The sequence below is a fragment of the Elephas maximus genome, chromosome 23 (assembly GCF_024166365.1).
Source record: "Elephas maximus indicus isolate mEleMax1 chromosome 23, mEleMax1 primary haplotype, whole genome shotgun sequence".
Taxonomy (NCBI): domain Eukaryota; kingdom Metazoa; phylum Chordata; class Mammalia; order Proboscidea; family Elephantidae; genus Elephas; species Elephas maximus.
Genome location: NC_064841.1, coordinates 27593062 through 27616998, shown reverse-complemented (window position 1 = coordinate 27616998; position 23937 = coordinate 27593062). Strand labels below are relative to the sequence as shown.

Genomic DNA, 23937 nt, shown 5'->3' with positions numbered 1-23937 from the left:
AAGGAATGAAGATCAAGAGGGCAGATAGAGAGAAGGGCAGGTATAATGACCCTTGAGAAATAAGGCAGGCAGGTAGGTTATACAGTAGTTAAAATACACAAGAGTCTGAACATGGTATAAGAAGCAGCTGGAGAAGCAGGTCACACCATGCAGGGCCTCACAGGATTGCAGTGTTTTAAGGAGGTGGTGACACAAGCAGTTTGGCTGTGTAAAATGTCACTCTGAATGGAGATTGAAGAATGGACCAGAAAGTGGTAATATGGATCAATCAGGACAGTATTCATATAACAACTTTTGAGCTCGTACTACGTGGCAGGTAGCGTGGCTTGGTGCTGGAGATACATTGGTGAACAAGACCTACAAAGTTCTTCTGGAATTGAAAACATCTTAGTTTTTCTAAAGGTAAAAATATTTACATTATGAATAAAGATATTTAGTATTTTTATAAGTATAATGTAAAATATAAATATTAATATGTTTAATAAAAAGACAGAAGAGATTAATGGAAATAAAACTTCTGGTACTGGTTTTGCCCCTAGCTAGCTACCTGACCTTGATACAGGAATGTTATCTTTATGTTGCTGGCCTTGATAAATTCATCTGTAAAATAATGAGACTAATGATCTAAGATTTTTTGTCCAGATCCAAAATTTTACTAATCAAAAAATTACATAATTGGAAATAATGGCCTCATCATATTTGGAAATCTCTTACTCCATCATAGAAAGTTAATTTTATTTGTTCAAGTGAAACTTGATGAGCTAAATTTGTATAGCCTTTCAAATCTGTGCCAAGTGATTTATAAAGGCAGTGATTCACGTGAATGAAGCAATGATTCATATCCTAATTACTGGCTATTGAGGTATGTGAAATCACTTCTTCTGGCTTACGGGGATAATTTCTAAAGCTTGTATTACAGACACAAATGACAGGTTAGAAGATGCTGTCTTATAACCAACTAGGAAACATCACATTTTAATGGGTAAATGGTAATAATCCTCAAAAAGGACAAAATTTCCATGGCTATTCATTACAACTTTTGAAATAAAAATCTCAAGTGATAACTCCCTGGGGGAATCTTTGTACCTGTACCGAGAGAGGCATTATATATACCTGTGCACTTCATAACTCATTTGAGGGGGTAAGAATGATCATAGAAAAACAGTTACATAAGATCCAAGTGATAGAGTGTTAAAATTTAGCTATAGTAAAATATTTATCTTTTGATGAAAGATTCAAATTTATGAGACAATAGTGTTGTTGCTTGATGATGTGTTTCACATTTTAAAATAAAATCTAGAAATCATAATATATTTTGTCCTAACTTTAGGTAATAAAAAGAAAGTCTAGCAAAATAAATATTGCCCAGGTTACCTTAAGATTTAATTTAATACTTTCTCAAGTACGTCGATTTTTATTCATAGATTAGGACAAACTACCAAAGTGTGAGAAATCTTGTTTCTTACAGGGTTCTCACAGTGAGCACACCAGTGAATGAAGGGCGTGTGGGATGGAGAAAGAAATGTCATAGCCAAAAACTAACTTTCCTAACTCCTATTCTCTGCTGCCTTGAAGAAGTACATATGAAAAAAGGGAGATGCAAACAGAGGGTTGGACAAAGGGAAGGAAAGTGAATACGAGTAGAGAGGATGAAATAAACTGGAAGAGAAACAAGGGAAAGATAGTCCAGAGTGTCTCTCAATTCAGAGACAGAGATGGGCAAGTTGAACCTCAGTGGTTCTCTCTTCCACACCTCATTTTCCCCATCTCAAGAATTATTTTATTGCTTGGGGAAAATACATCACTGTAATGTTCTGAGTACTTATGTTTACTTCAATTCTTTTAGTATTTTGTGTCTGAAACATGTTCAGTCAGCATTTTAGGGGTTGTAGGCAACACATAAGATCTTTTTAATGGTTCATTCTTTAACCTCATTGTGATTAAAATTATATATACATATATGTGTGTGCTTTATAGATATCTATAAAGCTTTAAACAGTTTTTTGTTCCTTTGAAATCTGAATTTAATAACTGTAATATTTCTAGTGAGGTGACTGGAGGAAGAGGTTAACATTTAATGTGAGAAATCTTGGCTCAGTCCTGCCTTGGGAGGGGGAAAAAACCTAGCCAAGGGCACCAGCAACGAAATCCATGTCTTCCACAAAAAAGGATAGCTTGAGCTCAGCAGGGTTTTCCTTAAGAGGAGGGAGGTTAGATTTAGCGTAGAAGAAGAACCTGTGGTCTCTCTGGTGGGTAAATGCAACGAAGCAATAGAGGTCTTTGCTCTTTGCATCTACCTTGGTGGTGGATGGGTGGGGTAGGGTGGGGTAGTTTGTGGCAGGGTAGGGTGGAGCAGTGTAGGTGCCCACTCAGAGGTGCCTCAAAAGATTTGCTTCTGAAAGGGAACAGCTATGAAAAGCCTAAGGACCGCAGCTCTACTCTGCAACATTCAGGGTCGCCATGAGTCAGAATCAACCCCAAGACAACTGATTTGGGTTATTATTTTTTCTTTTTTGTTTACTACATGAAGAGGACTGTGATTATTAAAGAGCCATGTACCACATTTGTCTTTGGAGTGCTAGCTTTTTAAAATTGCCAAGACCTAAAAATTATTGTGTGCTGTCGAGTCAATTTCAACTCACAGTGACCCTATAGGACAGAGTAGATCTGCCCCGTAGGGTTTCCTAGGCTGAATGCTAGGTCACCAAGTCTTTTTTCCCCTGGATTCTAGGGACCCTGTGTTACTTTATCAGACAACTATACCCTGATAGCTACAAGTATGTAGTAATCACCTATGCACACATTTATCTGAAAGACTCCCTTTCTACATTGCTTTCACTGAGACGGTAGCCAGATCTATACCAGCCTTTACTTATACTCATTATTTCTGGCATTTGACTGTGTGGATCATAACAAAATATCAGTAACATTGTGAAGAATGTTTATTCCAGAACATTTAATTGTGCTCACGCAAAACCTGTACATAGACTAAGAGGCAGTCTTTGGAACAGAATAAAGGAACAGTGTGTGGTTTAAAATCAGGAAAGGTGTGTGTCAGAGTTGTATCATTTCACCATACTTATTCTATCTGTGGAAACCCTGGTAGTATAGTAGTTAAGTGCTACAGCTGCTAACCTAAAGGTCGGCAGTTCAAATCTGCCAGGTGCTGCTTGGAAACTCTATGGGGCAGCTCTACTCTGTCCTATAGGGTCGCTATGAGTAGGAATTGACTCTACAGCAATGGGTTTGGTTTTTTGGTTTTGTATTCTATCTGTATGCTAAGCAAATAATCCGAGAAGCTGGACTATGAAGAACGCAGCGCCAGGACTGGAGGAAGACCCATTAACAACCTGCGATATGCAGGTGACACAACCTTGCTTGCTGCAAGTGAAGAGGACTTGAAGCACTTATGAATGAAGATCAAAGGCTATAGCCTTCAGTATAGATTACACCTTAACATAAAGAAAACAAAAATTCTCACAACTGGACCAATAAGCAACATCATGATAAATGGAGAAAATATTGAAGCTGTAAAGGATTTCATTTTACTTGAATCTACAATCAACAATTGCCTCATATGCACGAGAAAGTTAAACAATGAATAAAGAAGACTGAAGTAGAATTGATGCCTCTGAATTATGGTGTTGGTGAAGAATAGTAAATATACTACGAACTGCCAAAAGAACAAACAAATCTGTCTAGGAAGAAATACAGCCAGAATGTTCCTTAGAAGCGAGGATGACAAGACTTTGTCTCATGTACTTTGGACATGCTATCAAGAGCGACCAGTCCCTGGAGGATATCATGCTTGGTAAAGCAGAGGGTCAGAAAAAAAAGAGGAAGAACTTCAACAAGATGGATTGACACAGTGGCTGCAACAATGGGCTCAAACATAGCAACAATTGTGAGGATGGCACAGGACTGGGCAGTGTTTTGTTCTGTCGTTCATGGGATCACTATAAGTTGGAATTGAATCGATGGCACTGAACAACAGCAACATTATTTCTGGAGGAGCCCTGGTGGCACAGTGGTTAAGCACTTGGCTGGTAACCAAAAGGTCAATGGTTGGGCTCTACTAGCCGCTCTGCGGGAGAAAGATGTGTCAATCTGCTTCCGTAAAGATTGCAGGCGTGGAACTCCTATGGGGCAGTCCTATAGGATTGCTATGAGTCAGAACTGGCTCCACAGCAAAGTGTTTGGTTTAGTATTATTTCTGGGCCTCAGGTCGGAAACCCTGGTGGCCTAGTGGTTGAGTGCTACGGCTGCTAACCAAGAGGTCGGCAGTTCGAATCTGCCAGGTGCTCCTTGGAAACTCTATGGGGCAGTTCCACTCTGTCCTATAGGGTTGGTATGAGTTGGTATCGACTCGATGGCAGTGGGTTTGGTTTGGTTTGGTTTAAAGGCAGGTTAGGAGCCCTGCTGGTGCGGTGGTTAAGAGCTTGGCTGCTAACCAAAGGTCAGCAGTTCAAATCCACCAGGTGCTCCTTGGAAACTCTATGGGCCAGTTCTGCTCTGTCCTATTGGGGCGCTATGTGTCCGAATTGACTCGATGGGTTTGGTTTTTGGTTAAAGTGGGTTATAACATTTACAAAGTGACCTTGGTCAAGTCACTTAAGCCTTCCCTGTAGTTTCCTTGTTTGTAAAATGGTGCTAATAATGACTACCCATGGGCTGTTTTAAGGATTAAGATAATGCCAGTGAAGTGCTTCAGGAACCCAGTATATGCTCCTTTCTTTACTTCTCTGCCTTGGATTGTAATCCTTGTTTATCTGCTAATTGCCTTTATCAGATTGTAGATTCCTGGGAGGCAGGTATTTTAGCCTTATTCATCTTTGTACCCCCAGCAAACACAATGCCTGTCTTGCAAGTGATATTTAGTAAATATTTGCTGAATAAATGAAGGCAAAAAGAGTGAAGATTGCACTACCTGTTTATTTGCTAATCAAACTGCCACGTATCTCTTAAAAGGTCTCAAATAACCAGCCAGAAGCTATAGCTTTTGCTGGGGTGGCATACAATTTGTGGGGTGATACCATACACAGTCAATCATCAGATTTCAGTGGGGAGCCTGTTCAACAGGGAGCAGAGCACAGAGGAAGTAGAGCTGCTTTCCAGCCCCTTCCAAAGCTGCTTTTCACAATACATTAATATATTTGTAGTGATAAGAACTTGAGGAATGCTGGACACACCCAAGTTGTGGATGCAGACACATTCCAAAGTGAAACTTTGATTACTGTTTTCCTATTATTCTGCCCTAAAGGTTATCACAGCATTATGTGAAGGGTAGGCAGACTGTAAATACTATTCCATAAGCAGAAAAACAAATAATTACCAGACTGCTTCACTCATTTTGTGAATTTGATTACAAGCTTTTGAGCATTTTAAGGTGGCCTGATAAAATCATGAAAAACTGTAACTGTTGAAGAGATTCCACTCCACAGTACAAGCCCTTCCCCTTTCTGCTCCCTTGAGATTTAGGATTCTGGCAAGGAATTCCTCTTTCTTCTTTTATTTCAATCAACGATGAAGTGGGAACTATGCAAAGCCCATCTAGAGTAGGTGTGTATTTCTTAAGGAACTGTGTTATATAGTAGTATATTCAGAAAATGAAGAAAACAAAGGATTGTTTTCATAATAACAATACTAATTACAGGAAAAACTTGGTAAGTTCTTGGCTAGATTTTACACAAGCGAAAGGTCTCACGGTGGGGGTACGGGAGCGGCGAGAAAGCGATTCACTTTGGCTCCAAAGAATCTCGTGACATATTTTTATATTTGTTCAAAAACTAAGGATTTATTTTAACCACCTGTGAAATTGCCTAGACCAGAACAGCTAGCACAATGTTGTACATACTAAGGTGTTTAACAAGCAGCTGCTGATTTCAAGTCCATCCGGGGAGCCCCGAGTACCTGGTCCGTGGCCCTGGCCGCACCAATACAACCACTAAAGCTAAAACCCCTTAACCCCATTTTAGATAATATTCCTAAAGCCGAAAAGCATCCAGGTAGCAAAATCTTCAGCTCACAGTAACCAGGGAGAAAAAATTTATCTGCGGAGGCACTGATTTAAAGATTTTGGTGTCGCTTATTTAAAAAAAAAAAAAAAAAAAAAGTTGGGAGAAGCCACCGAAACTTTTCCTCAGGAAATTGGGTGTTTACTTAGTAAACAAGCCGCAGCCATAGGCACACCTGCTACTCCGAGGAGATGCCCGGGAACCACCACTGCCACCTACTGGCAACATCCGAGACATTGTCTACAAACTCCAAGCGTCCCGACGCCCGAGCCGTTGGGTTTATTTGAAACATACGCTCAACCAATCAGTCGGCGCCTGCAGGAAGGCGGGCGGAGAGTAGCGGCCAATCACCGCCCCTCTGGAGACTCCAGCCTATGAGAAGGAGGTTGACATCACGAGCCAATCGCCATGGCTCTTAGAGAGAGTGGCTCACTTTTTGAATTGGCTGTAGAGGCGCTCGGCAAGGGGTGGTGGGAGCGGTGAGAAGAATCGGTGCTTGAAGCGGCGAACGTCCAGGGCGTTTTTGAGTGGTGAGGACTCCGTGGGTGTGGGTGTAGGTGGGGAGGGTGGGAGTGGGAGAGCGTCCCGGAGAACCCCTCTGCCTGTGTCCCGCTGCCCCGCCCCGGTGACCGCGAATCCCGAAGCTCCCGGCCGGGGCTGCGGCTCTGGGAACTCCACCCCACCTCTCGCAGCTGGGCCCTGGCGCGGAGTGGGGCCCTTAAGTGCACAGGATTGCCTGGCATCTTCACCGCTATCTCGGTTGGATCCCCCCTTTCCGGAAGAGTGTGGGTGACTGGACTTGGAAAAGGAGCGCTCCAGTTTCCTCTGCGGCTCTGGGGACCCGTAGCTGCAGCCTGTCGGGGCTTATCTCAGCGTCTCAGTGGTTTCACTCTAGGGTTTTGTTGGCCTCTTTTCTGTGAGAAGCTTATAGTTTTTACTCGTAAAAGCCAGCCCAGCCTACCCCGCCTTCCGTTTTACAAACATATATGCCTTAGTGGTTAGAAGCGCAGCTTATGGGATCGGCAAGGGCTTGAATCCCAGCTTTACCACTTACTAACAATGTGACTTAGGAGAATTTACTCAGTGTCTCTGTGGCTAGGTTTCTTTGCCTATAAATGGAGATAATAATAGTACCTTCTAATAAGAATAATATCTACCACATCGTAAGCATTAAATAAATGTTAGTTGAATAGCACCAACATATCCCGTGGTGCATTTAGGTCTTCACCCTAGAAGATAAAAAAAAAAAAATTGCCTAAAAAATACTAAGTAAAAAAAAAAAAAAGTATACCTAAAAAACCCAAAACCAAACCCACTGCCGTCGAGTCGATTCCGGCTCATATAACTACCCTATAGGACAGAGTAGAACTGCACCATAGTTTCCAAGGAGCGCCTGGCGGATTCGAACTGCCGACCTCTTGGTTAGCAGCCGTAGCACTTAACCACTACGCCACCATGGGCTCCAGTATACAGTGGATGTTAATTTAAATAATAATTTTTATCTTTGGCATGAGAAGGCGCCTGTTTTATAGTTAGTATATTTAGTCAGAAGCTCCTTGAGGGTGTTCTAGGAAAAGAAATAAACTAAAGGTTTATGAACACTAATCCTATTATGTTCTTGCAAAAGCTTCCAGAATACATGAATGTGAAAAACAAAAAGTGATTAGTGTATTTAGGTTTGTAATTAGACCGTTGGATGTTATGTCAACAACTAGCCATGCGGCTCATTTTCTCTGGCTTTTCAAGCTGCTTTGGAAAGAAATTGATCCCATACAGCACTACCAGGGACAATTTTAATTACGTGTTTTGGTGGCCTCTAAAGAGGGGAAGGCATATAAGAAAAAATGTAAAACTCAAACGGTGCTTTTGACTTATTAAAACCTCACTTTTCCTCCAGTTATTCAAGCAAGTTAATTCATCTCTTGACTTTTTTTCCTTAACAGTTTTTTAAGGGCACTTTGAATGAAAGCCTATTTAGAGCCTTTTCTCTTTTACTGGAAAGAAGTAAGCAAAAGAGACTTAAAAAATGTTAAGGGCTGGATAGAATTTATCGTTAAGTTAAATAAACCCAAAAACCCGAAGTTAAATAAAGACTACAGTAATTCACATTGTGAATATTATATAAGAATTAATAATTACTTGTCACTTAATTTTAAGACATCATATATTCAGTTTGCATCACAACTGAATTTGAGTTGTACTATGATCTCTGCTTCACCGATGTGGAAACGGGGGCTTAACCTACTAAGTTGAGACAGGGAGCGAATTCTTTCTGACTTTAAAGTCTGTGATTAGGTCTTTGTCGTTAGTTTGTACATCTATGCACTCTTTACTATCGATATCCAGAAATACAGTTTACTTAAACTATTAATTTGCTATGAATCTGGAGAAAGATTTTGTATATTTTATTAATCTGAAGAAGTAGAAAAGGGTCACGTAGATCTGTACCTCCGGATAAAGGTGGGGACTTCTTTATTTTATTTTATTTTATTTTATTTTATTTTATTTTATTTTATTTTATTTTATTTTATTTTATTTTATTTTATTTATATTTGCCTAATATTCTGGAAATTTACTTCAAGATCATGAATTTATATAAAAACTTCAGTTTGAATTGATGGAAACCCATTAAATTTTTTTCTTTATTCCCTGTTTGCCTAACTTTTCAACTTTCAAGACCTGGAATTTTTTTTAAAAAGGGCTTTCTTTCAGAGTCATTTTGGCACTAATCCATGCATTAGAGGATTCTAGAGGAGAGACATTTGTAAAATAATATGAAAACAGAGATAAAGGAGCAGTCCAATTAAACATGAGAGGTTTAAAGAAATTACAGAGAATGAGTCAAGAGTGTTGGATTAAGGTTTAGAAGACGATTTAGGTGGAGAATTCAGCACTCTTAAGTCCAAGTATGTGTGAAGAGAATTGTGTCGTTGTTTTTGAAATATGCTGAGAAATTCATTGTGGCTGGAGCATAAAGTGTATATGCATTGAGGGAGTTACAGGAGGAGTTGAATAGGTAGGCTGGAGCCAAATTGTAAACTTGATGAATTTGCCCTGGGTCATGTAGGGAAGGTGTACTCATGGAAATTCTTAAACAGGGAAAGTGATGTGGTTACATTTGTTTTCGGGACCATACTCTTGAAAATCATGTGGAAAAGAACCTCTGAAGAAACTGTTGATAAAGTTATTTGAAGGTGTTTTAATACACCAAGCAAATCTGTCTCGAAAGAAGTACAGCCAGAATACTCCTCAGAAGCAAGGATGGTGAGAATTTGTCTCACATACTTTGGAGATGTTATCAGGAGGGAGAAGGACATCTTACTTGTTAAAGTAGAGGGTCAGCAAAAAAGAGGAGGACCCTCAACGAGATGGACTGACACAGTGGCTGCAACAATGGTCTAAAACATAGTAACGGTTGTGAGCATGGTGCGGGACTGGACAGTGCTCTGTTTTACGCAGTATTGCTATGAGTCAACCGACTCGATGGCACTTAACAACAACAGCATACTAGACCAACTTGCCATTGTGGCATTGGGAATAGCGAAGAAGGGCCAGGTCCCAGAGATATTTGAGATGGAATTAATAGGAATTTCAGGAAGGGGAATGAGGTAAAGGAAGCAGTAAGGATGGATCCCAAGTTTTTGATTGAGGTTGTTGGGGGTGGAGGGTGGGAGACGGTGATACTAAGTGAATACAGGAAGAGAAGTAGGTTCGTTGAGGTGTAGAGGAGGGTGGTAGAATGATATTACTGCCTTTTGAGTGTTTATTATATGTCAGTTAATGTTCTGGGTGCTTTACATACATTATATTATTTTCACAATATTCCTGAGTTAGGTAAAAAAAAAGAGTTAGGTATCAGTGTCTTATTTTGCAGCAGAGGAAACATGCTTAGAGAGGTTGAGTGATTTTCTTTGGTTCCATATTAAGAAAAATGGGTAATTATAATTTTTGTAAATTGTAGGTATAAAAGTAGAGCTTCTAATGCTTGTTTTTGCCCTGTGATCGTGTTTGTTTTCATGTATTTTTATTCTTTCAGCTAACTTTTAAAGAGTGCAAACAATGGCTGACAGTAGTTTCTTAACATCTGCTACCGGGAGGACTAGCTTGGCCGATTCTTCTATTTTTGATTCTAAAGTTACTGAAATGTCCAATGAAAACTTATTTATTGGATCTACTACATATGTTGAAGGTAAACCTATTATCTGCTTTAAAATACTGATGCTGTTTTTTTAATTCTAAACTTATAATTGACTAAAGACTTTCCTGTTATTGTACTGTAATACCAGCTGGTAAGCTAGAGTACTTGTATTAAATAAATGTTTGTTAACAGAATCTCTTTACGCTATGTAGATTTTCTGATTATCATTTGGACTAATGCTTCTCTACTTTGAAGAGGGAGGCATCTTATTGTTGGATTTAACTTTTTTCTGAATGTAAGGGCAATCTACCAGCAACATGGTTAGTTAGAATTTCTTCAACTGTGCTTGGTTAGGTGGAGAGCCACTTCTTCCCTTACCGCTTTCACAAGTTGTATGTACTTTTGAAGAGTATGACTGTGCACTATAGTGAGTGATTTCTTTGGTTGGAAAAAATGCTAACATTGGTATACCCCACTACAATATGTTTTCTCTTTCTCTAAAGTGATATATGGCCAAATATTTTTCCAATAACTTGGGAATTAAGTCAGCTTTGAGGAATTTTAGAGAATGTTGTGATCTCAAAGATGGAAGACATACCAAACCAAACCAAACCCAGTGCCGTCAAGTTGATTTTGACTCAGCGACCCTATAGGACAAAGTAGAACTGCCCCATAGAGTTTCAGAGGAGCGCCTGGTGGACTTGAACTGCCGACCCTTTGGTTAGCAGCCATAACACTTAACCAGTACGCCAGCAGGGTTTCGGGAAGACATGCTAAACCAAAGCCAAACTAAACCCAGTGCCATCGAGTCGATTCCGACTCATAGCGACCCTATAGGACAGAGTAGAAGACATACTAGATATGCCTAAAAGAGGGATATTGGAATTGATGTTAATGCTTGACAAACATATTTAAAATTTTTAATTTTAACAGAAGAAATGCCTCAGATTGAAACAAGGGTGATATTGGTTCAAGAAGCTGGCAAACATGAAGAACTTACAAAGGCCATAAAGGTACAGAGTTTTGATTAGTTTTAAAAAAGCTCATTTTCTTCCATCACTATGTAAATAGTTTAATAATTTTCTTAATCTCATACTTAAGTCTCTTTTCCACAGACTGTTAAAATAATGGAAGTCCCTGTTATAAAGATAAAAGAAAGTTGTCCTGGAAAATCGGATGAAAAATTAATAAAAAGTATTATTAATATGGTAGGTCAAGCATCTCATTGCATGTGGCATGCTGCACTTCTCTTAATTGTATTATTCCACTTCATGGTGACTGGTCCTAAATTATCACAAAAGTGTATTTTGTGCACTCTGAAGCTTGATAAATAGAAACTAATTTAAACTTATTTTAAAATTTGGGTATTTATGAAACTCCAAACTGTAGCGTATGTTGCCAGTAATGAAATCCTTATAATTTGTTCATCATTTTAATGTCATATATTTATGAAGACCTGGATTTGTGTTCTTTAAACTCTTGAGCTTCCTTTTTCTCATTAATTTTGTCTAGTCTAAATTCTTGCTCTATTTCCAAAATTATAAATCAAAGCAATGGAAAATCATTACAGAATTTGCTTAATGACATGAAATATTTTTAATTCTTTATACTGGCCTTGCAAATAAAACACAAATAACCTATTGACCCTTTCAGAATTTTCTTTTAAGTGATTTCTTTTTTTTTTTTTTGACGCACAGGAGTCATATAGGTACTTAAGTGTCATATCTTCATTCTTTTTCGTAGATGTGTGAAGTGTTAAAATAATATCTGCCTTTTTATAGCCAACATTAGCCATGCTGCAACTGACTACATACATATTCCACATGTTCTTATTTCCCTCATATATACTAAAATGATTATGCTAACCCACATCCTTTTATAAGTATGAAGCACTGGCTGTAGTGTTTACTTTCCTTATTTTTCTGAAGACAACTTATGCAGGAAGAATTTGTGTGGGTGGCATCTTTTTCTTGGTCAGAATAAAAAAAGTTGTTGGTATCTTTCTCAGTATCCTAGTATCAAAATGCGTGTACTTAAAAATATTTCAAAATTCTGATCTTAGGAAACTATATGCATACCAGATGATTTGTAATGACTAATAAGTCTGAGCCAGAAACTTAAGCCTTTATAATATTGATCTTCAAAATTTAAGATCTTAATGTGGATGGAGAAATGTATATATAAAAATACAAATAAGTAAGAAAAGTTCAATATTAAATGTGATGCTCATATGTATAATTTAAAACTTAAGTTCTATGTAAATATAAAAATAAACTTTAAAATGTTGATCTTTCTACAAAAGATTAATGACTGATATTGAATTGATTTTTAGGCTTTAGAGAGTTACATAAGTTAATTTGTATAATACATAAATAATTTTTACTTCTAATAACTACATGAAAAAATCAAGGAAATTAAAGTGCCCTTTGTAAAGATGGAATCAGTGGAAGAATTTGAAGGCTTGGATTCTCCAGAATTCGAAAATGTGTTCATAGTCATGGACTTTCAGAATCCTGTCTTTAATCACTTATACAAGGCTGATTGCAGAATTATTGGACCACCAGTTGTATTAAACTGTGCACAAAAAGGAGAGGTGAGAAATAATATACATTTGTTTTGACTTTTCAAGGATACATTTTTATTAGTGAATTTTGTAAAAATGTATAACAAAAATTACGTTAATTGTTGAGAATGAAATATTTACCATAAGAGTAGTAATGGCTACTGTAACATAGTCCTTGAATTCTTCCTTTGTAATTCTCTCTATTGGAAAATCTAAGGCCTTTGAAAGTTAAGCAATAACAATTATGTATGTGTATATACACACACGGAAACACTGGTGGCCTAGTGGTTAAGTGCTACGGCTGCTAACCAACAGGTCGGCAGTATGAATCCGCCAGGCGCTCCTTGGAAACTCTATGGGGCAGTTCTACTCTGTCCTGTAGGGTCGCTATGAGTCGGAATCCACACGACGGCAGTGGGTTGCGTTATATACGCACACACATATGGTCTTGTAAAAAAAAAAATTTTTTTTTTTTTTTTTGGTCTTAATTAGTACCTGTATGTCTTGGAAGTAGTAATTGGCTTAAACTTCAGTACCATAAATTTATATGTGTAAACATATGTGTGTGTGTGACCCAGTTGCCATCAGGTCGAATCTGACTAACGGCAACCTCATTTGTGTCAGAGCAAAACTGTGCTGCATAGGGTTTTTAGGAAGCTGATTGTTTGGAAGTGTATCACCAGGCCTTTCTTCCAAGGCTCCCGTGGGTGGGCTTGAGCTTCCAACCTTTCAGTTAGCAGCCGAGTATATTAATGTACCACCCAGGGACATTCTGTCCTTTTCTCTGTCTGCATACCTGTATATACACACACAGTTTATTTTCTTCCACACAGAACAGATACCACGTTTCCATATTTATCAGTTAAGATTTTAGATCAGAGAAATTATTTTTAACTTTTTGTTTTTTAACGGCATTTCAGTTCGAGGTTGTAATAGAATCAGTCTCTATTCTTTGTGTTTTTTTTGCTACATTTTGCCACTGTTGTTGTTAGTTGCCATGAAGTTGATTATGACTCATGGCGATCCCATGCGTACAGAAGAGAAATGATCCATAGGATTTTCAAGGCTATAACCTTTTGGAAGCAGAGTTCCAGGCCTGTCTTCCAAGGTGCCTCTGGGTGGATTTGAACTGCCAACCTTTTGGCTTTATACAAGTGCTTAACTGCACCACCCAGGAGCTCTTGCCTTACTCCCTTAAAATTGCTTAGGTCATTGTGCTTCTGGTGTTACAGATGCTAGGGATAAGTACACGGTAACTTTAAAGCTAGTGTTTGATTGAGAGTGGTGTTTTAAAAATCAGCTAAACTTTTTGAAGACAAAAACTGTGAGAAAAGGATCTTCTTGCTTAATAAGACAAAACAAACCCATTGCCGTCGAGTTGATTCCAACTCCTAGCAAAGCTATAGGAGAGAGAAGAATTGTCCCTTAATGTTTCCAAGGCTGTAAATCTTTATGGAAGCAGATTGCCATATCTTTCTCCCGCAAAGTGGCTGGTGGGTTTGAACTGCCAGCCTTTCAGTTAGCAACCAAGCGCTTACCACCAGGGCTCCTTGCTTAATAGTAGAAATCAAATATACTAGGTTTTGTTTATACCTTTCCCTGTTTCTCTTATATTGTCTTCATTTTTTAGCTAAAACATTAGAGCCGTATTTGGTTCAAGAGCATGCATTATATTTACCTAGTGTTTATCATAAAATGCCTTTAACCTCTTTTAATAACATTAATTGGAAGCATTTATGATAGTATATGGAGTCTGAAATCTTTGCTTATAGATAACATGTAAATACATCAAAGTATAATTTGGAACAAAACACTTGGTTATAAATATTTTCTTTATGTTAAATTTGCCAATAGTAAACTCTTTTACATTATGGGTAACAAATACAGCTTGGGAATTATATATATATACATACATGTGTACATTGATTGGCATATTATGGAACATTTTTTTTATTGTGAAACTTTCAATCTGATATTTTTCTATTTTTTATTGTATATTGAAAAATGCCAACAAATCTTTGGATTGGGAAAGTTGATTATTGACTAGAGGGCAGATATGTTTAGCTCAAGAAAAATGCTTTCCATTTTCTACTATAAAAAACACTCACAGATTTAAAATTGTGTCTTTCAGCCTTTGCCATTTTCATGTCGACCACTTTATTGTACAAGTATGATGAATCTGGTGCTATGCTTCACAGGATTCAGGAAGAAAGAAGAACTAGTAAGTATTTCAAAATAAATCCCAATCAAAGAATTTTTTCCAGCAAAATAAATTTAAGCTGACAGATTTTTTTTTTAATAGTTGTATCATGGTTTTATTTAAAAAATAAAACATTGAAGGAGAAAATATTATGAATATACCAGTTTTTAAATTTTTTAAAGAAATTCTGAAGAGCCTTGTAAAGAAACTAATGTTTTATACATGATGGCTGGCATGTGTGTTAACAAAAAAGTTGATAAATTTCAAATCTGTTTAACTGTTTTGTTTTTATGTATCATATCAGCCGCACTGGTTATTTGAAATTTTTGTTTACAGATCGCAATTTTTTGTTACGTAGGAGCCTTGGGGGTACAGTGGTTACATGCTCAGCTTCTAATTGAGAGGTCGGTGGCTTGAATCCACCAGCTGCTCTGTGGGACAGAGATGTAGCAGTCTGCGTCTGTAAACCTTGGAAACTTTATGCGGCAGTTCTACTCTGTCCTATAGGGTCGCTTTGAGTTGGAATAGATTCAATAGCAATGAATTCATTTTTTTTTTTTTTTTAATTGGTTTTAATCTAAGATACTCTCACTGCCCTAGAGAATTCATAGAAACTTTTTCTTTTGTTGGGAAGATTTTCTATGTTGGAGCTAATGGGTATTACTCTAATTTTGAACACTGAAATAAACAAATTAGGTGAATGATGTTCAGGTATGGGAAGATTTTTGATGTGACGTAATCTGATGTAGAAGACAGTAATGTATTTGGTAGTATGAATGCCAGTTTAATTAACTTAGTTTTATATGATGGTCTTTATTAAGCTTATCTTTGTGTTTACTTTCGTCTAGGTCAGTAAGGCAAACTAATCTTTTCTTTAATGTTTTATTTTGAGATAAAATAGAAAGTATTAAGTAAATCCTAAGTGTATAGTAAACATAGTTTAAAATTTTGTTCAAATTAACAATGAAGTCAATGTTGCTTGATTTTTCTTTTGAGGTCAGATTGGTGACATTGGTCCATCACATGGGTGGAGTTATTCGAAAAGACTTTAATTCAAAAGTTACGCATTTGGTGGCAAATTATACACATGGAGAAAAATTTAGGGTATGTAAACTTGAGTATTTTTGTGTATTTCAATATAGTATTATTTTGGAATGGGCTTAATAATAGCACTTTCTGTATCTATTTCTCCCACAATTTACTTAGGATCAGAAATTCCATTTTTGCCATGAGTACATTTAGTAAAAATTTTAAATCATAGGAGTATGGCCCTTTCGTTTTTACAGAGACAGTGGAACTTGAGATAAGGCCTAAAAGATGATTAGGATAGTCAGGGTTGGTAGATGGACAACACTGTAGGCAGATTAGTAAAGGTTACCAAGACAATCGGTGAATAAGGGGGTCAGGAAGTAACGAGAGCAAATATTTCCACTCTTCGCTACGTATTCTTTAAGAGAATGGAGCTATGTTCTTATGAAGTGATTCTATGCTTTGTCTTGGTGAAAATTATTAAAAAAAAACAGGACAAAGTACTTTTATTAGGATTGAAATCTTAGTTTAAGATTGCATTGAATATCTTAGGAAGAGTTTATCCCTTTGTTCCACCCTCCCTCACAAAATATGTACGTAGCAAATGGCAAATTTAGGGTAATATCGAATTCCTGGGAGGTATTTTTACCAACTCCTATCTAAGCTGGTAGTTACTTAATCACATGTTTTCTTCTGTAGTGTGTCTTGGGGGTCAGTACTTTCAAGGAAGGAAATATGAAGGAAAAAGTATGAAAGACGAACTTAATGAATTTCAGAGATATAGTTATGTAAAATAAAATAAGGAAACAGTTTGGAAACCATGGAACTTGTTTTAAAGCTATTTTAACCTTATTTTTACTGTTAATTTTTCTTTATATTTTGTCACAAACCGGATAAATGATGATCTAAAACTGCAAGAAGTGTGTGTGCGTGTGTGTGTGTGTACATAAAAAACTGATATTTTTTAGAATTTCCATGAGTGCAGTTATTTAAGGTAAAAATTCATCATAATGTTTACATTTTTAGGTTGCTGTGAGCCTGGGTACTCCGATTATGAAGCCAGAATGGATTTATAAAGCTTGGGAAAGGAGGAATGAACAGTAAGTGCTTAGCAATTCAATTGTTCATTATGTGAGTTAAACATGTTCTGTTCTAGAGATAAATCTATGTGTCGAAAACCTGAATTCATAGATTGTATAGAGAAAAATGAATTCGGTCTTTGGGTAGCTTGAAGGATAAAGTCTAAGAAAAGCAAATTTATAAAAATTTTATTAAAAATTGAAATTAAAGAACATCTGTGGTACCTTTGGTATTTACCTTGTGAAGTAGTTTTAAATGTGGTAAACTTACTAGGTATTAGCTTAATGCATTGAGATGTTTGGAATGTGTTATATTTTTTCTTATTTTATGTTTGTCTGGTTATAGTTTAATTGGTGGTTGTAATTCATTACCTTGTTTGCAGAACTTTACAACCTCATGATTCCTTGCTATTACTGCTCTTCATTATCACTTAAGATTTCATAAAAGTATAGGCCCCTGGAATGCATATAAACTTTCAAATAAGAGCAGAGATTTGAATTTTTCTGTAAAGATTACCTGTGACCAAATTTTGTCAGAAGTTTCTTCTGGGATAACTTGAGAACATAGCCTGTTTTTCCCTTTACTGATTTTTTTGTGAATATTTCAGAACATGATGTAAAATATTTTCAATAAGTGGAATATGCTAAGAGCCTTGAGAATTACTATAGCTTTATAAAATCATATACCTAACTTATTTGAATTTAAGTTAAACTGGTTTTACAAGAACGTATTTTGTTTTTAGAGACTTTTGTGCAGCAGCTGATAACTTTAAAAATGAATTTAAAGTTCCTCCATTTCAAGATTGCATTTTAAGTTTCCTGGGATTTTCAGATGAAGAGAAAACCAACATGGAAGAAATGACTGAAATGCAAGGTAGAATTTTACATAGTTTAGAAGTTGTATATAATTTATCTACTAGGCCTATTTAATCATTTCCTGATGAATATATCCACTTAAAAGTTGGGTTTGGAGATAGTTTGCTGTATTTATGCTTGAATGTTTTCTTTAGGAGGTAACCATTTACCTGTTGGAGATGAACGATGCACTCACCTTATAGTTGAAGAGAATATAGTAAAAGAACTTCCGTTTGAACCTTCAGAGAAACTTTATGTTGTTAAGCAAGAGGCAAGTAATTCTAGAACAAGATTTTTTTTTTAACGTTATTAATAGCTTTTCTGATAAGGTAGAATTTAAATTTAACGAAGATGTCCTTTTCCTAACAGTGGTTTTGGGGAAGTATTCAAATGGATGCCCGAGCTGGAGAGACTATGTATTTATATGAAAAGGTATGCCTTATTACCCTTAATATTTGTGCTGTGGTAGAAAGGTAGGTATACAGCAGCTACAATGCAGAATGCTGTGTGTTAGCAATTATATTAACTGTTGCCGTTGGCTCTATTTCAACTCCCAGCCACCCTATAAGACAGCACTAGAATTGTCCATAGGATTTCCAAGGCTGCAAACTTTATGGAAGCAGATTGCCACATCTTTCTCCCGTGGAGTGGCTGGCGGGTTCAAACCACTGACCTTTTGGTTAGCAGCCGACTGTTTATCCACCATGCCACCAGGGGTCCACATTTAGTTTACTATATACTAATGTATTTTAGGTAACCTCACTCTTTCTGTGAGAATCTGCAGGACTGAAAAGAGCTAATTTGTGTTGAGCAGACTTAACCAGGTTAATAGAGTAAGGGCATTCAAGTTAGAATAGCAGGTGTTGAGAGCGGGAAAGAGAGATGAAAACTTAAGAGGGCATTAAAATAGCAAGTAGGTTAGTAAGGCTTCTGAAAAGAGTGTAGAAGAGAAGACCAACAGGTAAAGCTTAATAAGTAGACAGAATCAAAAAGTTTTTCATATGTTAAAGAGATTGAATTTTAACCTGTAAGTACTCAAGAGCCATGTAAGGATATTAAGGGGGGTGATGCTGTTAAAAAGATGACTTTAGTAGCAGAGTGTAGTCAAAATCCAGCCTTTGTGCTGGATCTTGGTGAGGAGAGGAGCAGGCTTGGAATAAAGGATAAGAGTAGGCTTTGAGGGAACATTATTTCAGTTTAAGATTTAATAATTTTGAGTGGAATATCAAGGGTGAAGTATTGATTATGTTTCCACAAAATCTAAAATAGGTGCTATATTGTGCTCTTTCAGACTGTTCTTTTCTCAGTGTAAAAGTCGTAACAAAGTTTAAAAAGTCTGCTTTGGAATTAGGGAGACATCTCTTAAAATTATGTGTCATTAAGAAAACCCTGGTGGCTTAGTGGTTAACAGCCATGGCTGCTAACCAAAAGGTCGGCAGCTTGAATCCACCAGGTGCTCCTTGGAAACCCCATGGGGCAGTTCCACTCTGTCCTATAGGGTTGCTATGAGTTGGAATTGACTCAGTGGCAACGGGATTGATTTTTTGATTTTATGTCCAGGCACTGTGCTAAATGCTAGGGATATAGTGAACAAAATATAAATGGTCCTTGTCCTCGTGGAGCTTATGGCCTAACAGGGGTGGACAGTAAATAAGCATACAGACGAGTATGTAATGGTAGGGGTGTGAAGAAAAAGAATGAGGTGCTAGAGGTTAGACAATTATAGGGGTCCCCTGACTGTTACATTTTTATGAAGCTTTGAATTAGCTGACAGAATGTAGAATTATAAAATTATTGTGCAAAATCCAGATTTTTGTCAGACTCATGAATGTATTTTTCTCTTGTTCCTATCTCAGTAAGGAGCCATGGAAGTAAAATTAAGCTTTTGTGTTTTCGATTGCAGGCTAATACGCCTGAGCTCAAGAAATCAGTGTCACTGCTTTCTCTAAATACCCCAAACAGCAATCGCAAAAGACGCCGTTTAAAAGAGACACTTGCTCAGTTGTCAAGAGAAACAGACATGTCACCATTCCCTCCTCGTAAGCGCCCGTCTGCTGAACATTCCCTTTCTATTGGGTCACTCCTAGATATCTCCAACACACCAGAATCTAGCATAAACTATGGAGGTAATTTACATTTAAAAAAATTGATCTTTAAAATTTAGTGGAATGAAGTGATTGTTAGAATATAGATAAATCCAGACTGTAGTGAATACGAAGGGCTCTGCTTTTCATTGCCTTTGTTGTAGCTGAGAAGGAAAGACTCATGAAACATAAAGCATGATGACGCTTCCCTTTAATGATTGCTTACTATATGCTAAGTGCTTTTTATATTTTGTGTATTCCTAAGATAGGTTTTATTTTCCTTATTTTACAGATGAGTAGACTGATCGTCAATCTCCCTATTTTTGTTTTTAGACTGAACAAATACGTTGTGTTTTCTAGATTTTAGGAACAATCAAAACCTTCCTGTGACCTCATGACACTCTCCATTTACCGTCCCATTACTCCACATCAGTACTCTTTCAAGAATTACCTTGACCAGTGGTCTCCATCTCCGTGATTCACATTGTCTTTTCAACTCATTCCGGCTGGGCTTCAGTATCATGAAATTGCTCTTGCTGGGAAGATTGACAGTTTTCATGTAAATGACAGCATTCAACACATGAACAACTATCTTTTCTTGGATGCGATTTCTTCCTTGTCTTTTGCAATATCACTCATTCTTCTCTGCCTTACTTCTCTCTCTAAATGATGAATGGTACTCCCAACTCTTGTTTCTTTTCTGTTATAGTTTCACTAAATGATCTCATTTAATTCCATGGCTTAAATAACACTTATATGGTAATGACTTCCAAATATGTCTTCTCTTTCCAACTGCCTCCTTGTCCATGTCTAAATAGAATCTAATATATTTAATGTAATCAAATTAGAGGTCTTAATTTGCTACTGCTCTCAACTCCTCAGTTGTTTTTATCACTCTTGTTTTATCAACCTTTCCTGTAAAAAGGATGTCTCTATTACAGTAGCCTCCCATTTCTATTTATACATTCCTTCACTTAGCACTTAGAGAAGTCTTTAAAAAATAGAAATTAGACCCTGCCACTCTTCTGCTTAAAATCACTCAATGGCTTTGCCTTACCATAGCTTTCAATTCTGCACGTAACACTGCTTCACCTACCTCTGACCTCACGTGGTGCTGTGCTCTCCAGCGATACTTTCTAAGCTTCAGTTATATTATTGTCTGCCATTCTTTAAATATTTGTAGCACATCCGTACCTCGGGACCCTTGTACTTGTTCCTTCTACCTCAAAGATATCTTATCAGGTTCTCTGTAAAGTTAAGCCCCTGTTCCTTCCTGAAACTATTACCTGCTTGTTGTCTTCAGTAGCAGTTATTTTACTGTTAGAAATTATCTTTTTTGTTTACCTCTTTATTTGATTTGGTTCACTAGAATGTAAGCTCTATAAAAGAACAAGAGTCTTGCTATCTTATTCACTGCTTTATTCCCAGTGCTTATTACAGAGCAGGTATTCACTCAGTATTCATGGAAGGGATTGAAAGTGAATTTAAGGTGGGCCTAGAAAAGTGAAGTGGGTTTGAGAGTACATAAAGAGGACCAATGATGCAGATGGCAGCATACAAATTAAGTTTTGAGGGAATAACGAATGGGTCAGTTTGTTTTTAGGATGAGGCACTGATAGTTAAAGTAGAAAGGTTAATTGGGGTCTAATACTATAATATTAGAGGAGATGTCCCTGGGTGGCACAAATGGTTTGTTCTTGGCTACTAACTGGAAAATTGATGGTTCAAATTCACCCAGTGGTGCCACCGAAGAAAGGCCTGGTGCTCTGCTTCTCTTAAGATTATTGCAAAGAAAACACTATGGAGCGCAGTTCTACTCTGAAGCATATAGAGTCACCATTAGTTGTAATCTAATAAACAGCAAGGGGTTTTTTTTTTTTAATACCAGAGGACTTTGAAATCAGCCTAGCATATCTCAACTTCATATTGTCTTCAGCAAGGAGCTTTAGAAACTCGTCAGACAAAATAGGTAATTTGTAGTAGACTGATGTGGAGAATGATTAGAAGGAAGGTGTTTTTGAAGACAGACTCTCCAGTAAGCTACTGCAGTGACTTGCACCATGAGGTGCTCAGGGCCCGAACTGGGCTAAGTTGTGGTTGGAAAGGAAAGTAAGAAGCATTGAAGAAATATTGATAGAATTGAGTGACAGGAAAGTAACATGAGGAGTTGATGGCAAAGTATTAGATGAAAGATATATGTTACTTTGGCATGAATAGGATTTATAGGGAGTTTTTTTTTTTTTTTTTTTGTTATGTTTTAGAGGAAAATAGTGCAGTTTTAGAAAAGTCCAGGTTACATTAAGGTAGACATACCCAGAAGGCATTTGAAAGGGTTGAATAGGAGCTTGAGAGAAGTCTCATCATTAGATAAGTAGATCTGAGAGTTTACTAGTTCTGTGATAATAACAAGGGTGTGGGATGGTAAGAGCTGATCATAAAGGACTAAAGGTTGAATGTACAGTTTAGGGGACAGGAGGAAGAAAATGAACCCCCAAAGAAAACAGATTCTGTTTTGGAAAAAGTACAGCCAGAGTACTCCTTAGAAGCAAGGATAATAAGACTTCATGTTGCTTATTTTAGGCATGTTATCAGGAGGGACCAGTCCCTACTTGATAAAGTAGAGGGTCAGTAAAAAAGAGGAAGACCCTCAACAAGATGGATTGACACAGTGACTATAACAATGGGCTCAAACACAGTGACGACTGTGAGGATGGTGCAGGACCAGTCAGTCAATGTTTCATTCTGTTGTGCATGGGGTCACTGAGTTGGAACTGACTCAATGGTACCTAACAACAACAGAAGAAAACAGAAGGGTATTAGAGAAGTAGGGGTAGGTTCGATTATGATTTGACTGTTCATGGAGTCGCTCTTAAATTTTTCATTTTAAATTAATGAAGCAGCATCTTAGAGTGAAGATCAGTTTTTCCTGTATTTGGTTAAACCAAAATCAAACCCACTACCATCGAGTTGATTTCGACTCATAGCGTCCCCACAGGGTTTCCAAAGCTGTGAGTCTCTATGGAAGCGTATTGCAACATCTTTTCCTGAGGAGCCCCTGGTGGTTTTGAATTGCCTACCTTTTGGTTAGCAGTTGATTACTTTAACCGCTGTGCCACCAGTGCTGGTTAGGGTGAGTCAATTTACCTGAAGTTGATCTATTTAGTTTTGGGGTGCATTGGCCAATTTTGATTTTTGAATTTGCAAGGCTGAAAATCACCACTAGATCCAGAATTGATGACTTCACCAAGGTAATTCTATTCTTTGAGGCACTGCCTATGTAGCCAACTGGATCCTTCAATGACGTCTTCATCTCCACACTCCCTTAACTTCAGTGTATGTAGATACATATCCAGGTCCTATGAGACAGCCATACATTTGTTAAGAGGACCACATAAGAAAATAAAGAAAAAAGTGATTTTTTTGGTCTAGGATCCAATCCAGGATCATATGTTGTAATGTTCTCTCCTTCTAGTCTCCTGTCATCTGGAACAGTCCCTCAATCTTTTTGCCTTTAATAACTATATTAGTTTCCTAGGCTACTGCAACAAAGTACCACGAACTGGGTGGCTTAAAACAACAGAAATTTATTGTCTCATAGTTCTGGAGGCTAGAAGTCTAAAATCAAGGTGTTGGCAGGGTCATGCTCTATGAAGGCTTTAGGAGCAGATCTTTTCTTGCTTCCTAACTTCTGGTGGTTCCTTGGTATTCCTGGGGTTGTAAAGACCCACCCCCCCCCAAAAAAAAAAAACCCAAATCCACTGCTGTTGAGTCAATTTGGACTCATAGTGACCCTGTAGGACAGAGTAGAACTGCCCCACAGGGTTTCCAAGGAGCGTCTTGTGGATTCGAACTGCTGACCTTTTGGTTAGCAGCCGTAGCTCTTAACCACTACACCATCAGGGTTTAGGATTGTAAATACATCACTCCAATCTCTTACTCCATCTTTACATGGGTACCTTTCCTCTGTATCCCTTT

At 37.4% G+C, this 23937-nt stretch overlaps 1 protein-coding gene across 1 annotated transcript in view; it reads left to right on the top strand.

The window, feature by feature from the left end:
- The first annotated feature begins 6434 nt into the window (after nt 1–6434).
- Nucleotides 6435–23937, top strand: part of ECT2 (epithelial cell transforming 2) — a 64149-nt gene continuing 46646 nt past the window's right edge. Inside the window, 12 exon segments of the mRNA XM_049867612.1 lie at nt 6435–6544; nt 10051–10203; nt 11086–11165; nt 11268–11360; nt 12563–12745; nt 14847–14936; nt 15912–16019; nt 16971–17044; nt 17767–17897; nt 18034–18149; nt 18248–18310; nt 19782–20004. Coding sequence (XP_049723569.1) covers nt 10074–10203; nt 11086–11165; nt 11268–11360; nt 12563–12745; nt 14847–14936; nt 15912–16019; nt 16971–17044; nt 17767–17897; nt 18034–18149; nt 18248–18310; nt 19782–20004 — 1291 coding nt within the window. The 5' untranslated portion in view covers nt 6435–6544; nt 10051–10073.